At 37.9% G+C, this 21,435-nt stretch overlaps 1 protein-coding gene across 1 annotated transcript in view; it reads left to right on the top strand.

Annotated features, from left to right (window-relative positions):
* pknox2 (pbx/knotted 1 homeobox 2) overlaps positions 1-21,435 on the top strand; it is a 117,411-nt gene that overhangs the window by 70,616 nt on the left and 25,360 nt on the right. The window contains exons 5-8 of the mRNA XM_067609141.1: positions 12,702-12,873; positions 15,996-16,181; positions 16,377-16,512; positions 19,129-19,226. Coding sequence (XP_067465242.1) covers positions 12,702-12,873; positions 15,996-16,181; positions 16,377-16,512; positions 19,129-19,226 — 592 coding nt within the window. The remainder of the gene's footprint in view (positions 1-12,701; positions 12,874-15,995; positions 16,182-16,376; positions 16,513-19,128; positions 19,227-21,435) is intronic.

The following is a 21,435-nucleotide window of genomic DNA, read 5'->3' as shown; positions in this document are numbered from 1 at the left end:
TGGTATTTTGCATTGAGACTGGATTTAAGGGTTTGTGTGTGTATTTGTGGGATGTTTAACATGCCGTCATGCTGACAGTCGGCCAACTCCACGAGATACAGGAATTTTATGGTTGTATATGCACTTGTTGTTAATGGCATAAAAGAAATGACGATTTGAACACCTCTCGTGTCGTACACAACAGGAGGGAGTGTTTTTAATTTGACACATCCAACGGCGGCCACATTTGTGCTTGCCTGTGTGTTTGTCTGCCTCTGTAATGCACCATAAAGTCTGTTTATCCTCACTGCCACAATGCATCAATGCATCCTCGACCACTGTGCAGCTTTTCCAGCGGCGCAGAGACTATCGCTGTCTGACGGGCTTAAAACAGGCCGTGCCTCCTCCATTTAGCGGGTCAGCGTGTGTTGGTGTTCAGCTGCTGCTGAATGCAGGAAACTGTGTCAAAGCTCAAGTAGTTTTATTGACTGTTTCTTTCAGATACCCATTTTTATGAGTTTCCTCACTGCTTGAATTTGGATGAGAAAGGAAGTCCACAGTTTTCTTTTCTTTTTGTTTTTTACTCGGGCAACTTAGCAATCCATGTTATCTTTTCCTGGCACAAGAGTGGCCTACAGCAGACATAGAAGAGAATAGAAGATGATTGGTGCTTCACAGCTGTCAAGTAATGCCCTCTGGATAGACAACAACAGTCATCCACAAAGGCTGGCTGAAATTCTTTATTTCATTATTATTTTAAGAAGTATTGCTAGATGCAGAATCTAGTGATATGTCTGTGTATTTTTTAGAACTTCTTTTATAACATTGTCCATTGATTGGTTTAACACCAGGCCAAGTGTGAGCTAAAGTCAGGATGGTGTACTCTCTGGCAGGAGAAAAACTGCAGTTCGTACTCCCTTCTGTATACATCTGCTGTGGACTTCAGCCAGAACTGAACACAGGCAGCTGTAGCTTGCATTTTGGGTTATGGTTGGTGATGGGAGAGATGGAGGTTTTGGTTCAGGAGGCCTAAGAGAAACAAAAACCAGAGTGAAGTTCAGGACAAGACATGAGAATGAAAAGGGGAATTTGAAAAGTAGAGAAAAGGAGACAGAGTTTATTCAGATATGCCGGGTGTTCTTTGTGTATGTGTGTGCACATGTGTACAGTATGTGTGTGTGTGTACCCCAACTCCTCACACACTCTTACACAGGGTGTGCTTCAGACATGTAGCCTGGGGAAACAGGGGCCTTGTCAGGAGCAAACGCAGCAGGACTCCACCACAAACTGGCTTCTAATATACGGGGGTACAGCAGGCCTGATTAGGCTGGCAAACAGTGGGGAGCTGAGAGAGAGAGAGTCCTCCATCTCTCTCTCTCTCTCTCTAGCTCACACACACATTCACATAAACACATACCTTTAAACCCCACCCCCACCTCTTTCAGTACCCCCTTGGTGGCCTGCCAGATTATTCGTGAAAGCAGGCAAACATGACTTGTTCCTTAGATGACTATGCTGCTTTGATTTGAGCTTGTTTTCATGCACAGCTCTGCGTCTGCAGGTTTAACATTCCTCATTGTCAGGAGAAAACTTGAGTTTTCGGTGATGAAACTCAAATTTAAAATGTAATTCCAGCTAAGACTGAAGGTTAATTTTTGACCTTGGAATGCTCAAAATTTTCTGAGCTCTCAGTCCTGAATCTGAGCACTGCTTCTATTTATCATCCTCCTAAAGCCTCTTATTTAGCTTCAAGTCAAGACTATTTGAAAATGAAGAAATATTTAAATATTTCATATGAATAATTGCATTCAATATCTATAATGGACTATATACAGTAGTATTTAGGTTAGAAAAATGTTGTTACAAAATGCATTTTAATAGAATGCTGAAGGTGTCAAAAATGATAGCTCATTTCAGAACGGTAACACAACTATCAAGTGAAATCTATGAGGTTGTTGGTGAAACTGACAGCAACCATTGGTTTACAACAGCCTCATAAACAATACATAGCAAGAAGAAACTGCAACTAACGTCTACTTACAGTTTTTCTTAGTCACTTTGGTACATTTCTCAGATCAGAATGGAAATTCTCAAAACTACTTGTTCAACCTCCACATCATCTAGTCACTTGTGCACATCATAGAAGCAATTTCTCATTCTTTTGAACAAATTGCAAATGCTTTGGCACATTTGTGCAAATGATTATGTACAATTGTCTGCTGTTTCCTGCATTATCAATTGCTTATTTCATATTGATCAAAATGTATTATACTGGTTTTCGTTGAAAAGTCTTACCCCCAAAAACATCTAAGCATTAGTTCATTGCATAATTCATCACATGCAAAATGGTCAAACCGGTTGTCATAATCTGTCAGACATATTTTCTGGACATTTCTATTAGACTTTTTTTTTGTAAATGTGTCCTGAATTGATGAATTGCTCTCAGGTGAATCTTGACTTTCACTAATGAAGGGGAATGTGTGAAGTGTTAGTTCAACCAATGATCAACCAGTTCTCTAAAATAGCTCAGAGGTGCATCTCATGAACCTTCAACTGGCAAGCATAGACAGACAGAGCACAACACAGTGTTACCGTTTATGGCAATGAAAGAACAACAAGGAAATGAACAGGGTCAACACAATTGTGGACCATGTTCTCAATCACGGCCTTAAAATGGCCAAGGCTGGTCGAAGGGTGCAGCCAAATGTTGGGAGAACAACTGTCCTCAATCATTCAGATATTTCATAGACAGAGCAGGCATGTAATCCAACAACGTGAACTGCACTGAATACTATATACTTACTGTATGCAATATTACAGTATTTCAGGTAATCCATTGTGTGGTGCTGTTTGTATGAATTGTTTTGAGAAATGCACTTACTGTTTTGCAAATGTTAAGGATGATTCAAGAAATGTACCAAAGTGAAACTGAAAAAAACACATTTCAAACCATGTCGCTCAAGAATTAACACCTACAATGAGAATAGTTAACTAAAGCATCATAACCAATAAATAAAACAAGCAACTAGTGAACTCTTTACACCTCTTCCGAAACCACCCAACTTTGATGCACACATTTTGCTTGGTTGCCATAAGAAAGAAAAATGCAGCCAGGTGTGACTGCTCATTTTACTTGTAAGGACCAAGGCTATTGATATGCTGATTGACTGTGAGATTGACTATGTTCAAGCCTCACTTAAACAGCTGAGATCGAAAGTGAAGATTGAACATTCATTCCTGACCTTGGAAGCAGTATTTGACTAAAAAAAATCGCTCAGCTACCAGATCAGATACAGAATTTAAGTAATTGTCACTTGACAACAAGGTTGTCAAATAGGTGTTACAGTTGTTTTCTACCTCTAAGGCATGCCATGTTTTATCTTTATAGGTGCACTGATCAAACATGAAAAATCAAGTAGCACCTTGTTTCCTCCCTCAGCGTCTGACTCTCCGACCATAAACCAGATGCCACTAGAGCTGCCACGTCCCTCACCTTCATGTTTAAGTCATCAAGTACCCCACAGGCCTCTGATTCTCCGTTTTGGGCTTTTCACTGGTGACCCAGCACGGTGCAGTGCTAGAGGGTGGGGGACCGTGCTGACTCCACTCACTGGCCGTCCTGTAAATCGCTCTTTTATGGTCCTTGTAATGATCCCCCAGCCGGCAATCTCCACTCCGTTGCACTGCAGAACCTGCCGCTTCTGGCAGCCGACATGGTGGGGGGCGGGGGGTGCTCTGGATGGTTGGAGGAGGTATAGTGGGAGACTGGAAAACACACATCGCGAGACCATGCGCTCACACACACAAGCAGACACATGCAGTTATGTTCACTTTCATAAAAATGCATGCCTTTTCACACCCCATCTACCTTAATCCCAACTTCCTGTGTAAAGGTCATAGAAAGAGCCGAAGGGTAGTGATTTTACCCCGCTCCAAGTTGGTGAGGTCCAACTGTGCGCAATGGTACGTCATCAAGGACAGACGTTTCCTCATGCAAACCCTGATTGCCTTGATGGTTTTAGCCTTTTACGTAATTTATTCTGAATCTGGCTGATAGCCACAGAGCACAAGTGACAACAGAGCTTCCAATTCCGAACACTGAAGCTAATCTCAGACAACCATAATGATCTTGAACATAACCACTGAACCCTCACTCTCTCTAGAGAGAACGCAATATTATGATGCTCCTATTTTGGTTTTTCTAGTACGATAACTCAATCGAAGCTAAATATCACACACACACATCAAACTGAAAGAAACCATTTTTTGCCCAGTTAAACAGCAAAATGGCAGGTTGAAAACATTCCTTTTGATATGTGTTTAATTATAGCACTTTTGTTTTCATGGCTCTGCATACTATGTGCATGAAGAGCTCATGAAATGTTTGACACATCTATAAATGAAGAAAGCAATTAAATAAATTGCAGCAGTAATAAAGAAAATTAATGCAAATATAATATATATGCAAATTGAACCACATCAAGCTATAAAAAACTGTTGCTGTCTACATAATATTCTCAACATGTATTTTAACCAGTTGTTTATATGTCAGATCAACAAAGTCTGTTGAACAAATGTAATTTTAGTTTATTGAACTTCACTGTGTCTGAATGTGGAATAGACTCAGTGTCATTAAACAAGACATGCTTTATTGTTTCTGCTTAAGAAAAGTAGCAACAGAAAGTACATACTGTATGTATCTGACTAATGAGAGTGTAAGTGTCACTTACAGTAGCTGTATTGTTAGTTGTAAATGTGCAACGAATAATAACTTCTGTTGCATTTAAGAATTTGACTCAAATGGCCATGAATTAAAGAGACATACTGAGAAATGTAACAACAAATTTACCCGTTTGGATTCAGTGGAGAGAATTGTGTGTTAGCACACCAATCTGCAATTATAATCAAACACAGACTAGTGCCTGCAAACTAGCTTCACTTGCTTCACTCTCAGATCTCAGATCATGTAAATGTCACATGAAATTACAATGAATAACAATAAACATCAGAACAAAGAATGATGAGCTGAAAACACAAGGCTTTTATACAGTAGGTTGTATCTATAAGCTGGACTTACACTGACATTTCCATTTTCATTCAGACTCATATTCAGTTATGGAGTGGCAAAGACATGACAGGCAGTGCCATTATTGAATCACTGTCATCTGATATAATTTACTGAGCGATTCCGAAGACATAATATGGCAGCATGTTGCCTATGCCTCTATGATTAAAAAAAAAAAACAGTATTTAGCTATAAAAAAATGTTCTTGTTATAACAAGATATTTTTAATGCTGTAATGACATTGTTCCTGTTATTACTACTGCATATACTAAATTATTCAGCTTTTACAAGAAACATTTTAATGTTCCTTGTAAAAAACAGAAAAGTTTCTTGATACATTAAAGATCAGTCAATACCTAGAGACACTGTAGCCTAGATCAACCATATAACACGATTAATCTAGATATGTGGCAGGATGTTTTTATGTTTTATGGCTCTTAGCTGCTTTTGTATTGTTATGTGCTCCTATGTGTCATTACTATGACTGGATTTGGTGTCATATTAGATTAATTGATTGATTAGATTGATTCACTTTTAAACTAAGTATTGGTCCATGCAGTGTTTGCATACCGCCGTAATGTTATGCACAAGTAAAGACTCCCGCTGTCCCCTCCCGGCAGCGTGAACAAAAACCACAAGGCGAGTTACTGACTAACTGGTGACTTGTCCAGGTGTGCCCCGCCTGTCACCCACTGTGACCCTGCACAGGACTAGCATGAATTAAAATTAAATCAAATCATATTAAAGGACAGGTTCACAATTTTTCAAGTGTGTCAACAGTCAGGTGCCCATATGAACATTGAAAGAAGTTTTCCTCGCTGTAATCATTCCTCCTGTTCATACATGCTTAAATGTGCTTTCAATGTAAGTGATGGAGACCAAAATCCACAGTGTGTCCACACAGCCTTTTGTGCAAAAATGCATTTAAAAGTTGATGTGCAGCTTATATGAGGCTTCATCAGTCAGAGTTAGTCATATCAAGTGGATATCTGACACATTTACAGTCTTTTTAGCATCAAGTTCCCTCATGACAGTGTTTTGCTGTTGATTTGTGGTGGAAGTATAGTAACAGAAAGAGAGACTTTGGCACTAAAAAAACTGTAACGTTGAAAGATATCTATTTGATTTGACTCATTTGGATGCTGAAGCTCCATATTAGTTTCGGATAAACTTTTAAATACATTTTTACACAAAAGGAGGACTGCGGATTTTGTCCCCCATCACTTACTTTGTTAGTGTATTATGAAGGAATCTTCTAATGGTCAGTATGAACAGGAGGAATTATTACAGCAAGAAAAACATATTTAAATGTTCATTTTGGCTCCTGACTGTTAGTGATAGAGTGATATGTTGTTATAACAAGACATTTTTCTCATTGACACAGAATAATTTGGTGTGTAGTAATATCAAGAAAAATATGTCATTATAACAAAAGGGAAATTCTTGTGCTAACAAGAAACTGAACAAATATTATTTTTGTCATGGGTGGCAGTAATACACTAGTGTAGCATCGTAATGTTTTTCTAGTAAGATGTCATTTTGAAATCTGCTTGCAATCCTATGAACATTACTTGTGTGTATGATGAATCCGAGACAAAGTTTGATTGTCTTTTAAGGATTTTATGAGGCAACAGCTTGATGCACAGTGTATCTACAGCTTTATGAAACAGTTTTTTTTTTCTTTGACACGTAAGACATTCTGCTATCATTGGATTATCACCTTTAATTGCTGTATTTGTTTTGTCTATAGCTTGGCTTTTTGTGTTTGTTCTGTAATACACACATGGATGTCTATGGATTTACCAGCTAGTAAAGGTGTTGTGTGCTCCGTATGCCTACCCACAATGCTCCTGGGTCCTCAGGCCCCGCAGTGCCACATCTCCTTGACAGCAGATGTCTGTGAATAGATGTGTTAGTTAGAGTACGCCTTTCTATCCCCGCGTGATGTCTATAAAGCAAGTCAACACTCAAACAAAGAGGCATTTTGTTGACACTAGTGAGCTGATATGTCTTATTCTTCCTTCTTTATAGATTTTAACACTTTTGGAAAAAAAAGATGAGGTTTAATTAGCACACCCAATTGGCAGAATTAATCACTTTCTGTAATAAAAATAACACAGACTGAATGTAAGAGTAAATAACTTAAGACACCATCTGCAGTGCTGAGAGTCCCCTGTTTGCTCTCAGTTATACCCCCCTCCCCGCCTCTCTCTCCTTCACCCCCAGCCAGATTCTTCCCCACCTCACCACAAGCAGACATTAAACAGAAAAGGCAGAGGCTCTCCACTCTGCACGTGACCCTCCTGTTTAGTATTCCTGCCACGTCTGGCTGAGAGAGCGGCATTAAATTGGGATCAGGCAGATTAGAGTATAATATAGATGACTATTAAAGGCTGCAAATGAGAGTCATGGGTTAGAGCCTGAGCAGGGGCCCAGCCTGCCTCCATGCCAGTGCAGTCCCCTGCAATATATGTACATGCACCACACACATACACACACAAACACATGCATGACCACAACAATGACACAGTGTGACATAAAAACATGAGAAAAATATTACCTCTAGTTGATTGTCATCATCAAACAACTACCACTAATCACTATACTTTCACAAATAAAACTAGACTCATGAAACTTATTGTATTCTACTCAATTTATTTTACCTTTATTATCCAGCATTGATTGGCTGAGAGTAAATGCCCTTTTGTTGGGTAGTTAAATGCCTTGCTCAATGGCACCTTAACAGTGAGGAGAGGGTTGGCAAGCACTGATTTTCCTCTTTCCGACAGATTTAATCCTGCTGATCTTGCTGATATTCCAGTCAAAAGCTTTTTGTAACCATTACCTGCTGTGTAACTACAGTCAAAGAAATACGCGGTAAAGAATAGTGAACTGAAGCTCTCAAATCAGTATTTAAGGGTACTTTCACACCTAATCTCTTTGGTTCAGGTTTAATTTAACTCTACTGTGTGTGCCAATTTGGTTTGGTGTGGTTTGCATGTGGTGTGGAAGCAAAACGGACCAACAACAGGTTTTTATGATAGTAGATACACTAAGGGGTTTAAACATGAAGTTAATACTTAATATTAAATCCATCTGCTGATCAAGAAACAATTCTAAAAATAATCTATATAAGCAGCATATATATATATATATATATATATAAGATATGTAAGATAATTTAGTAACCATGGTAACACATATGTGCTTCACCCGAAACACATGCTCCTCAATGACCACATGTACTCCATGCAGCCTCCATTGGCAGATTTCCAAAACTGTTACAAATCACTGTTATAAAAATAATGATGTTTTATGGTGTGACAACACTGTGGTTAAGGTCTGGTTAGGTTTAGGCACAAAGACCACTTGGTTAGGTTTAGGGAAAGATCATGGTTTGGGTTAAAATGATCACTTGAAATGTGGTGTGGGTTAAAGTTACTATCTCCGTAAAGTTAGGCAACCTTTGTTGTCATGGCAACAATAAACACCACAACAATCAGTTTCGTTTTTAAAAACTGTCCTGACTCATGGTTAGAAACATGACACTTACGGTTGGAAATGGGAAGCGAACAGCTGTCTTCTTCAGCTAAGTCCACTTTTTGCCATCTAGCCATCCACCCAACCTCCAAATATGGAAATTTGTCACCTTATATTGACATCATTGAAGACAGACTGGCTTCACCAAGTGTCAGGATTGTCTCGGACCAAGAAATGAAAAGGACTTAAACACAAGTGTGTTGTGCTTTTGTACTTGTCTGTATTTGGATAAGGGATGCTTCTTTTACATTCTGTTTCATAAAATTAGGTCCAGTTACAGTGTCATATAATAATTCTCATGATCAATTGTTTCTTGATGAGCTTAATGAGAACATAAATATACACATAAGAGGCAGAAAAACACTGCATGACTGTCAGTAAGAGTTACCAGTGAGTCCATATCACTGTATGTCTAATCATCATGAAACATCTGTAATAAGTCAGCCTGAATATGAACCGTTCTAGAAACAATGTGGATCAAATGAACTGAACAACAGGTGGGAAGGTGACCTAAAACTGCCTATAGGCCTTCCCACAGAGGGTGTACAGAACATAAAATTACTACTGCAATCTATGATAGGTGAGAAAATCACAAGACGAGTGACATTGGCACCCCCAAAGTGATGGTATCAAAATACACACTGTGGCAGACAGTTACACACCCCCTCCCCCCACTGATCTGACCCGGGGACACTGACATGAATGAGATGAAAGCAAGACATACTGTAGACTCCACCAGTTTTTACTGTGATTGTGTCATTTTTCTACAAACAAAAAACTTGTGCAATCAGAAAAAATGATGCTAATGAAAGATGTTCTAATCACATTGAAATTCCACACATAGGGGCTTTAATGTCACCCAGAATCCGATTAGGAAATGCTTGATGTTTTGAAATTTTATGAGGAAAGCAGTACTGTAATGCCATTTAGCAGTGCCTTGTATTTCAAATCCTAAAATTACTATATGTTTAAACTTAATTCATTCTTCCGTTATTGCTTGTTGCTATTTTAAATGGCAAAAACATCACGATTGAAGATGCCTTCCTGTGTACTCTGAACATTTAAAGCCTCTGGATGTAAAAGTAATGAAATGTGTGCCACTAGTAAGCAGCTTACAAGGGTTATATAACATACTGCCAAGTGTCCTTATCATAATTAATTTGACTGGGACATATTTTGAGAAGTTCCACTGGGTTTCCTCTAAGTTAAAGGTGACACAAAGGACAGTCAGTGAGTATGGAAGAGGCAGAGTGTAGAAAAAGAATCAGAACGGAGAAAGGAGTTCATCACTATCAAATACTGCTCTTCTGGGGCACAAATATTCATATGTACCAAAACTTTTTATTATCAGTCAATCTCCTATCCATGTTCTTGTAAGATTTTATTGCATTGTAGTATTCTATCACACTGGCCATTAGGGCAGCAGCTTTTTTCCAAGTGGAAATGCTCAATAATCTGGCATGTACTACGTACAGCAGCTCAATATGGACCATTGCACAGTGTATCTGGGGAATCTTATGTGAGTGACATTCCCTATAAAAGGCAGATGGTAACAATGTAGGTGACACTCTGAAGCCTAGCGCTGTCACTGGACCATATCCTATCCACTTAAAGATCTTTTTTTGATCTCTAGCTGAACCTTGTCCGTATGTTCAGCATGTCCTTTAGGGAATGTCATGGAGCTGCCACGCTATTAAAAGTACAGCGAGGGAGGGAGAGGTGCTTTGGAGTGGAGCTCATATTATGTCTTGAATTCTTCTCTCTCCATTAATGTGTCTTAGATGTAAGGTGAAAGGATCATAGACAGATGAGCTCAAGGCCCTGGAGTCATATGAGGAGAAATATGAGTAAAATGACTCTGTTTATATAAGAGCAGACTCACATGTAAATAAAAATGTGATATAGTTATTTGCTTATATGGGTGTTATACACAATTAAATTGCTTGCTGTGCAAAAATAAAGTAACACTAATGTCAAGAATCAAAAGGGGAAAAAAAACACATTGCTAGTGGGTCAGCACCAACCTGTGTAACCTTAAAAACAGAAAAAGACACTATGGACCCAGCTAGAAACAGAATAGCACAGTTTTGCAGTTGACAGACAGAATATCAAGGATATCAAGGATCTAATCTGAACAAACATCTCTTAGACCCAACTGAGTCACTTTTGACAACTTAACTTCTTTCCCAGCTCGGGGATGGTGGTGTCCCACTAGGCTTAATCCTTGGCCCTATTTTGTTCAGCTTTGTTTATGTTATTTGTCACTTAAACGCTGTGTCCTACCATTGTTATGATGATGACATGGCATTGTATGTCTCATTTAATCCTGGAAATCATACCAATCAGTATTCCCCGCATTGACAGACAAGAGTCTTGTTCAATCTTGAGATTTACAAATCAGAAATATTGCCAAAGTTAAACTAATCCTACACAAAAAACATAGTTGAACAACTTACTCACACCTTTGTTTCCTCTCGCCTAGACTACTGCAATTTATTATTTAGTGGCCTGAATGATGCAGCAGTTGCCTGTCTACAATTGGTGCAGAATGCAGCAGCAAAACTTCCAAACAACACTAGATGTAAAATATACTGTATCTCTCCTGTCCTGCTGAATTTATTTGGGTCCCTATTTTTTTCAGAATTCAATTTAAGATTATAATTACTTTTAAATCTCCACACAGTCTGGCTCTGCTTTATGTTTCATTCGCTTCATATATATGGCTTATTCTGTGCCAAGCCCCCCGTAGATATGACGGCCAAATGTTGTTAAAAGTTCCATGGATTAAGACAAATGGAATTATGCGTTTTACTGTTTTAGCTCCAACACTGTGGGACAAACTCCCATTCAGTATCAGATCAGAAAAAGCTTAAACAGCTTAAAAAACCCACTTGTATAGACTGACATTTTTATAACCTTTTTATGAGTTCTACTTTAGTGGTTTTATGTTGGGCTTTTTTGTTTTTTTATATGTATGTATGTATTGATTTATTTATTTTATGCTTGATTCTTGTATTTTATGGTTTTGGATTTTCTGTGCACCTGTGAAGCACCATGTAACTCTGGTTTTGAAAGGTGCTATGGAAATAAAGTGTATATACTTACAACTCCATCAGAACTATACTGAAAACAAAGCTGGATTGTGGATTACTGTTAATATTTCCTAATGTGTTTCTGACACATACTTGTTCTCAAATCTCAAAGATAAAAACACAAATGATCCAAAATGACGAATGACTGCCTCAACGAACTGTCACTTAAAGTCACTGAATATGAACTTGTCAAGTAATATACCAAAATAATTGACATAACTGCAACATAAAACATAGTGTTTGTAAATTGTTTGGTAGGTAAGGCCCTTTACAAATTTGTGCTAGGGCCCATGGTCATGATAATCTGTCCAGCACTCAAGTGATATTGTAAAGTAATGAATATAAAATATGTAACTTATTCTTTTTCTTTACTTGATGATGGAAACAGGATGATGAAAAAATCCATGATAAAACGGTCACTATCTTGCATCTCAGGTCAAATGTCATATTCTCAAAGGTAAACAAAGACTATATGTCACATCATGTCAAGATAACCCAAATGAGTTTCAAGCAACAAACATTTTCAGCTGTGTATAAAACATAACAGCAGACATCAGATTTTTGGTGTCAGCCCTTTAGAGTCAAGGAGCAAGTGCCTCTTCCAGACCTGACAGATCACACCCCAAATGCACTCACAATCACACAAGCACAAATAACAAGTTTTTTCACAAAAAGAAGTTGACTAGTTAGTTGTCCTTACACCCACCTTTGATTGAGAGTGACAAATTAACACCTCTTCTGTGGCAAGGCATTCTGAGAAATGTAGGAAATTACTAACCAAAGTAAAAGTAGGCTGCACCAGGAGAATGAATTGCAACACACAAAAATCACCCAAACTCCTAAAATGCATTGATTATCTTCTGATGAAACTTAAGAAATTCAGTAAAATGAGAATTTCCTAAGCTTCAAAATGTACTGCTAATACACAATTAATAACACAGACAAGAATTATAAGTGTAATAAAAGACAATACTAATATGAACTGACACATACTGTACCTCTCTCCCATCTCTCTTTCTCTTCAGACATCCATTGTTCCCCCTGCTTGCGTTGTTGTTTGAGAAATGTGAGCAGGCCACACAGGGATCTGAATGCATCACATCAGCCAGCTTTGATGTGGACATTGAAAACTTTGTGCACCAGCAGGAGCGAGATCACAAGCCCTTCTTCAGTGAAGATCCAGAGCTGGACAACTTGGTAAGTCAACTGCTGTGACAAATAATAGATGGTAATCATTAACACAACATAGGCATCAACCATTTTGATTTCAAGTCCTTTCATTGTGGCACTTCCTCAGTTAAATGTTTTAACCAGCGCTGTAATATTTGTGTTTTAGGAAACGTGAAAAGTAATACAATAATAAAAATAGTGAAACTGTAGAAATGCATGTTCACAGTGCATCCCATCATTTCTACTCTTAATCATTCCCTCCTTTTTCATACAATCTTCCCCATCCTCCCCCTGCACTTCCTCTTGCACAACACCTAGCTGTAATTACAAACGAAGAGAAGGAGGATGCTGAGCATGTTCACTGAGAAAAGAGGGGGAGGAGTTGAAGCCAGACAGAGACAAAGACAGAGACAAGAAAAAAAAGTGCACTTTTGCCATTACAGTACTTGGGAAGTGCTGAACAGTCAATTAACCCCGCATCTGTGTGTTTTATGAGGCACTATGTACGGGCATCCCTCCCAGAGGGCACTAACTCTTCCACAGGGTAGTAATGTTACACTGGGCCTGACTGGCTGTGATGGGCACAAGAGTTACTGGTCCCTTGATTAAGCGAGCGCAGTTTAATTAGCTGATTTATCTCCTCCTTGGCCAAGCACTTTTCTGTCCATTCTGTTGACCTTGAGTGGTGACTTTGAGGGAGTGCACCACAGTGTGCCGCATGGAGTGGAGAAAAGCCAAGCTGTTGATGGTCAGATAATGGCTGAAGAGAAGAAAATACTGAATTATATTATTACTGTACATTCACTGAATGATTCCTGTTAAGATACCTGTTATCACCACAACTAAACCCCTAACTAGGGTCAGACTGATTTATAGGTTTAGCAAAATTTGACTCAACATTGGCCTTTTAGCCATTTCACAGTTTCAAACAACATTCTTAATATGTTCAAATTGTTTTTTCAGTTGTATTTGCTACTATCTATAGCTGTCAAGAAATAAACCTGGACCCAAGTTGTTTCCTAGCAACGCAACTCCAATGAAACGGTCTGTTAAATATCAGACATTTGGCCATCTGTGTCATCTACCTCTGTTATGATAGGAGTTCCTCTCTGACCCCAGCTATTGCATTTATTTGAATTACCTGAATATGTCTGATCAGACCAATAAATCCATTGTGGCAAGGGATGATTTTCCTCAACAGCTTGAGGAGTGTTAGTCTGTAAAACCTGGACTGAAAGCTGCCTCGTCAGCCTTAAGAAGCTACTAAAAAGAATTCCTTTAGGACATGTTTCACTGGAGATTGTTAATGTCCCTTGATGGTCTAAATGCTGTCTGGTCTCTTTGCTTGCATGCCAGGAACACTGTTTTGAGAAAAATACAGAATGCATGCAATCATCAGCACAAAATATTAGTATTTCCAATCACTCTTGTCTGCCAGTGTTTTTTTCTAAAGTTTAATAATAACTTCAAAGCTACAACAAAAGGAGGAGTACCATAAATAGTGAACACTATTTATTAGTTTTCCGCTTTGAATTGTTTTTACAGGTTAAGTGCAAACGGGTGAAAACTTATTTGAGCATAACATAACATTTTATCAACATCATTAGCATGTAAACCATGATGAAAATAAGTTATTTTATTTGTTTAAGTGTTATAGCCCACAAAGCTAGCTTTAGAGCGATTCAGTGGAGAAGAGTCTGCCTTTCTGCATATAAGAAGCTCTGTCTGTTGACTTCTGGCTTTGAGAGAGGGAAGGATGAAAGGATTACAGCCCCCCTGTATACTTGTATATACTATATGCATTGTGTATACTATATGCATCTCTGACATAAACATTAAAATCGAATGTCATTCCCTGCTCATCACTAAAAGAAATTGCTGCATGTCACTTCCTCTCATCACATCTCACTTTTTAAAATGGACTGTTAAAACCTTGTCTCACCTGTTTCACATAGTGTCCTGACAATCTGGTTTTTGATTTGTTTTAATGTGTTTGAGTATGTCCAAAGCTGATATGGGTGATCAGCTCCTCTATGTATATTTATACAAAGCTTTTACCCAGTCTCTCAGAGCCTGTAGAATTTGTGATGGGTCTTCTGCATGGATTTACAAGAAATCCTCCAAATGAAGACAATGACAATATGTTATATATGTTATGACAATATGCTGTTGGTCCATGCCCTCCAGATTGACACATATAAGTGTTTCTGAGCTGGCACAGCTGTGGTTAAAGTGTGATTAGGTTAAGCCACAAAAACAACTTGTTTAAAGTGAGGGAAGATCATGGTTTGGTTTAAAATTACCACTTCATTAAGGTTAGGGGACCTTTGTCGTTATGGTTAAAAGAAAGCAACATTGACTATTGGTAGAAAATGGGAAGCTAACTGAGCTCTCTCATGCCGGCCATTTTGTTGACCCATCCATCCCTCTCCCCTTTGTGGACTCTGTCATCTATAACAATGTCAAATTACTTCCTTCTTTGCTTGCGACGAGCACAGCTCATTACTCCAGCCTCTAAGGGTTCTAATGAAAGACGTTAATTTATTGCATTGTGGGAAATGTAGGATCCAGTGTTTCTGGGGTTTGACCCATACTAGTGACTAAAGTGCAGTCTCTGCTGTTTCATTTTTGATGATTCATTTTTTTAAAATCTATATTTCAAAAGTCCCCCAACTGGATATAGGTAATCACTAGAGTACTGCTTTAAAATGACCACAATTTTTCAAATGTAGGTGTAAATTCATGGTTGCCTTTGTTTGTTGACAGATTTTAAGGGATTCATCTTAGATTTGCTGTAAATTAAAGGATTAAAATATACACTATTAAGATTTTTTTAATGGGTTTTCTGCATGGATTTTCTTAGCCATGCTAGCAGCTAGGGATGGCAATGTTGGTCCACCACTGTGATCCAGGTTGAAATATCTCAATGATTGGATGCATGACCATTGAATGAATTTTGTACAGACATTCTTAAAATCTACACAAAATGCATGAATTATTCCATGATCCCCTTAAAATCCCATTAAAATGCCTTAATAACACCATTATTAAGGGGTAAATCAGCATTATTTTATGGTCAATAAGTGATTCAGTTTCATAGTATGTTGTAATGGTGATCTTTGCTCATGGTTTGCCTCTGTTTCCTTCAGATGGTAAAGGCCATTCAGGTGTTGCGGATCCACCTACTGGAGTTAGAGAAGGTCAATGAGCTCTGTAAGGATTTCTGCAACCGCTACATCACCTGCCTCAAGACCAAGATGCACAGCGACAACCTCCTTCGTAATGACCTCGGAGGACCCTATTCTCCAACACACACCAGTCTCAGCATGCAGCAGGTCAGTCATGGACTCTGTGGATTTCATAGCTCTTCGATGGTACCCCTCTTTGATTAGCACTCCCCAAGATACACCTTGTCCTTCCTTTATCTACATGTAGATTTTGCTGTTGGGAGTTTTGAGTCACATGAGCCTGACACACAATATAGCTACCTCTTTACATTTGCTCACTAGTGTCTCTCTGTGATTCCCCAGGAACTAATTCAGACCTCCTCTCCATCCATGACCTCTGTCTCCAGCTCTGTTAACCCTTCAGGGATTGTGGTGCCCGCCGGGGGTCTGCAACAGGGCAATGTCGCCATGACTACCATCAACTCTCAAGTGGTATCAGGTAAGCACATTAAAACACAGTGACTCTGACATATACACAAACAGTATTAATCCTGGCTTGTGTTAGTTTCCTCTCTTCCTACTGCAATGTCACATTTCAAAGTTTGGGAAGGGATTATTTGAACTATTAATCATATGTCTCCGACTTACTCTGTATGGCATAATCTGCTAATATCTTTAACATCCATGAGACTTGGATTGATTCATGCTGTTCTGGCCAGACAAGTAGTTTCATTCAAGTAGTTTTAATTCCCATGGTAATATTTGCTTTTACAATGCAACTATTTTTAGGCATTATCAGTAAGTGGGAATACATTACTTCAGAACCCTTAACTTTTCCATTTTTGCCAGCACTGTACTGTAGTGTATAGTGTTTTTTTTGTAGATGTAAACAGGAGAATCTTGCTTGTCTGTATATATGGTGGAAATACTGAGACATTCCTATATTCAAAACATAAACAAAATATTAGTGATTCATACTGTCAATGTCAGGGGGAAAAACACAGAATAAGAATGTAGAGAAATAATAATTGACACTTACAGTAAGAATATAGACAGACATTATGCAGTGATATGCATATTTGTTACTAACGAACAACAGTAAGGACTACCCAGTCTTATATTTGAGGGTTTACCCTGATCATATGGTGAAGTTTGAGTTCTAATTTATTATTTTGGTCCATTTTCCATAATAAAACTTTATATTTTGACCAATCCATGGACATGGTCTGAAGAAGTGCACTTTAAATCTCAACACCCTTAGTTGTAGGAAAAAAAATGCTTTGAAAAAAAAAAGTATATATATATACAGTACCAGTCAGACATTTAGTTTTAGTTAGGTTTGGATCTCAATCAGTTTTGCTAAATCAAAGTTATAACTATTTAATCTTACCTTGAAAAGCGCTCTATAAATAAAATGTAATATCATTATTATTATTATAAATTTGAAACTGATAAAAACAGACAGAGAAATCTAGAGGGAAATATTGCTAAAGATATCATCCATTTTGAGGTGTTTTTATTGCCCAAAAAGCTTCTCTACCACTTCAATGCAACATCCTTACTCTGACTCTGGTTTTGCTACCATACTAGTAGAAATTTCTCCGTCGTCATTTTAGGGGTATCTTTCATAACTGTCTGTCTCGCCTGTGGTGTTCTTCAAGGATCTATTTTGGGACCAAAAAGATCTGAGGAGATCTGAGGTGAATGACTTCACCTATACGCTGATGACACACAGCTGTATGTCCCTCTAAGACCTGGTGACACTGCTAGTATAACACAAACCTTGTCATGTCTATTGGAAATTAAAAGCTGGATGTCAGAAACTTTACAACTTCTATTCTGCCCACCATCTTTCACTATTCATGTACAGTCACAACCAGTCATCTATCATTCGAAATATAGGACCGTGCACATAACTTGGCAGTGATTTTTCACTCATCTTTTGTTTGAAAATCAAGTGACCGGGGAGGTTCAGTCATGCTTTCCATAAGTGAGTTTTTAACTCTCTCAGATTTTATTTTCTCATTTAGACCACTCTATTGCCCTTTATTCAGGTCTCAGCCATAAATTAGTCTTCAGTTTATCTAAAACACTGCCGCTCGGACAAATACTAGAAAAAGATAACACATTACACCCATCTTTTCTTCCTTTCACTGGCTCCCTGTGCATTTTAGAATTAATTTCAAGATCCTGCTGATAACATTAAAAGCATAAAGTATAGATTTTAGACATGTTTAGAAATATTTTAGCAAATCTTACAGTGCTGCTTTGTTGTGTTCCATGCAAAGCACTTTGTGTTCAGAAAAATGCTATGTAAATACAGTTTAATATTAAAATAAATATTAATAATCATCATGGGACTTGTGTTGAAATGACATTTGATCCACAAAATGAAAAAGAGATTATAACGAGCAAATTGTCCATACAAATTTCCATTAAATTTTTTTTTTAAAGTTTTGATATTATGTAACGTCAATGTTTAGTTAATACGTGGTGGACAGCACTCAATTAATTAATTAATTAAATTTAATTTTAATTTCAATACTCTGTATTGTTAGCATGTTGTTGATTTCAATCATAATCACCTAGCTCAAGCATATCCATTGTACACCATTCTTAACCGTAACATTTAAGTGTTATTTATAAAAATGTTCCTGTTCATTACACTGCTGTGTATAAGTGACTGAGTGTTGTGTACATGTGATCAGAGAGCATGGTAAGTATCCTTTAGAGTGTTTGGCTGATAGATTCTCATAATGTCAAGCCTGTACAGTTAAATGTTAATCCTGCCCTCTGGAAATCCCTTTTAACCCAAAATAAATCAATGTCTCTGCCTTTGATCACTACACATTGAGGAGCTCAAACAGACTGTGATAAGAGTGTCTTGATCAAGGCTAATTAAACCAGCAGCAAAAACAGTCTCCCTTCTTCTTCTTTTTCTTCTGGGTTAAAGGACATTAACGCACCTTGAATTTAATAATTCTGCCTCTTGCTTGCCATACTTTTGTTTTCTGTGTTGACAAGAAGTTAATATAGCTCTGGTAGTGGCGCAGGATGTGGCTGCTACTGGCTGCTGAAGCCACTTGATACTCATGACGACAAATTATCCCCTCAGGTGGGACCCTGTACCAGCCGGTTGCCATGGTGACATCGCAAGGGCAAGTGTTAACACAGGCGCTGCCGCCGGGAACCATACAGATCCAGAACTCACAGGTAAAGCCATCTGACCAATGATGCTTTGGCCGACACATTCACTCCCTCACTGTGCCCTCACCACCCACTGTCTCAGTTTGTTATTATTAAAAGGGCCTCTTTACATCTCACAGAAGCCCTCCCGGGCGCCTTTTCATTGTCTCTGTCTGCACACAATCCCCTGCTGACAGACAAAATGGAAATTGTTTATTCCTGTGATGTTTGGGTGCTTATATGAGTCTATCAGGTTTGATTGTGAATGAAAGTCATAAGGACATGCACTTAAGACTAACTTCATTTAGGGATCAAATATTTTTCTTGATGTGATTTACACAAATCCAAGAAGTAATCAACTCAAAGTTGCTTTGCAACATTCTCTCAACATTTTTTTTTTTATTATTATTATTCTTTTCAACAACCTTTTGACAAACCGAGTTTTTGTCTTTCACAAACAAAGAGAGGAAAGCATTGTGGAATAATTATGGACAGGAAATATGATGACCACAAATGTTTTATCTCCTTTCCATGAAAGACTTTATAACAGTCAAGCCCACACGAATGCTTGGAATTAGATTGTTTTATGACACATTTGTGGTTTTAATATTTCCTTCATTTTCAATTAAATTTTGTCCTCAAAAGGCATCTATAGTTGTTTTGGGACACTCACTGTATCCTCAGTCTTTGACTGTTCGGTTGTTGTGGAGATGAATGAGCCTCATACCTTTTCCTATTAATCAATTGAATCTTTCAGTAGAACAGACTGTTACGGTGTTACTCAACTCCAAAAACATCATCTATTGAGCATCTCTAGTTTCATGAAGTATGAATTCAAACAATATTTATGAAAAGAGACATTCAAATGAAAAACGTCATTTAGAATATTGAAGGCCAAAAGCAATGCTACTGAAAGCTAATGTAGTGCTCTTCCTGAAGTTTTCTTTAAATGTTGCTACTGTAGGACAAACTGCTTAGTTATAGAACCACTACTATGTACTGTTCTCATGTCTTAATACAAAACATTATCAGTTTGTTCATTCACTCTGGTTTATCTCTGTATGATGAGTCAGAGTTGATTTGACACTCGCTTACTTGTACTTATTCAGTCTAGCTCCAATCTAACTATGTCTTATAGATGAATATAGAATCTAAGAATAACATAATAAAACTTTAATCTCAGATTATGTTCTTATAAATATCATAAAACAAAAGGACAACTTTATTGTTCATTCTGTAATTCTGTAATTTACCTACAATGCAGTGTTTGTTGCCTTAAGGTTTTCCAGGCAAGCAGTCAGCTATTAGAAAGCCATTTTAATTATTTTGTAAAGTGTGCTTGTTTTATTAAAGTCTTACTGTATGGAGAGAACTGTTGTTGGCATCCAAAACCTTTATGACTTTCCTTTTGTTGTATCCAGCAATAGCAACCAGCACAGCACAGACCCTCCTCTGTTGGGAGGGAGGCCCCAGAGTCTCAAGAGCAGAAACCCTATTCTTGAAGTAGAGACCATCAGGCACTTGAGCCCTTGTTAGGTCTGCTCACAGGACGCTTGTAACGGGCAGGATCTTTTCAGAGTCAGAACTTCTTTGTTTTGCTCCGTACAACGGAAGCACGAGGAATCTGACCTGTATAATTGGTGCTGACTCATTAAAGGACAGTCACAACTCTGGACTGAAGCACCAGACTGAAGGCAAAATAGCAGACCAACAAAAGTTGCATAGACAAAACATACTGTCAGTGGAACATAAAAACACACAAGAATTGTTTCCATTCCTATCCATTTCTAAGTAAAAGGTCTTTAATATAGTTATCAGTGTTAGTGTTAAAATAATAGTTAATCACACTTGCATGCTTTTCCTTACTGCAAATGGTAGAATAAGTCATTTATAAGAAAAGTTTAAAAGATGAAGTGAAAGTTATGCATAAAGTGAAACAATGAGTAACTTTTATTTTAAATATACTATAAGAGACCACGTTTCTATTGAGCCACAAGTCTCATTGGCAGTATACTATTAAAATATGCAACAAAGGATAATGGGTGAGTTGAAACATGTATTTTTCTAAAAATGTAATTCTGCTCTTCAGAGGGGAAGTCTGTGTGATGCTAGTGTTCATTTTGGAGGCAGGAAATTAACTTGTAACTAGTTTTTGACCCACAAACTGTGATCCATGTGGGTAGGTAATTAGAATTCAGGATTATACAGTACATTAAATTTAGTTGGGATTTAAACT

Source organism: Thunnus thynnus, chromosome 13 (genome assembly GCF_963924715.1).
Source record: "Thunnus thynnus chromosome 13, fThuThy2.1, whole genome shotgun sequence".
Taxonomy (NCBI): domain Eukaryota; kingdom Metazoa; phylum Chordata; class Actinopteri; order Scombriformes; family Scombridae; genus Thunnus; species Thunnus thynnus.
Note: the sequence above shows the minus strand (reverse complement) of the source record. Positions and strands in the feature narration are given on the sequence as shown.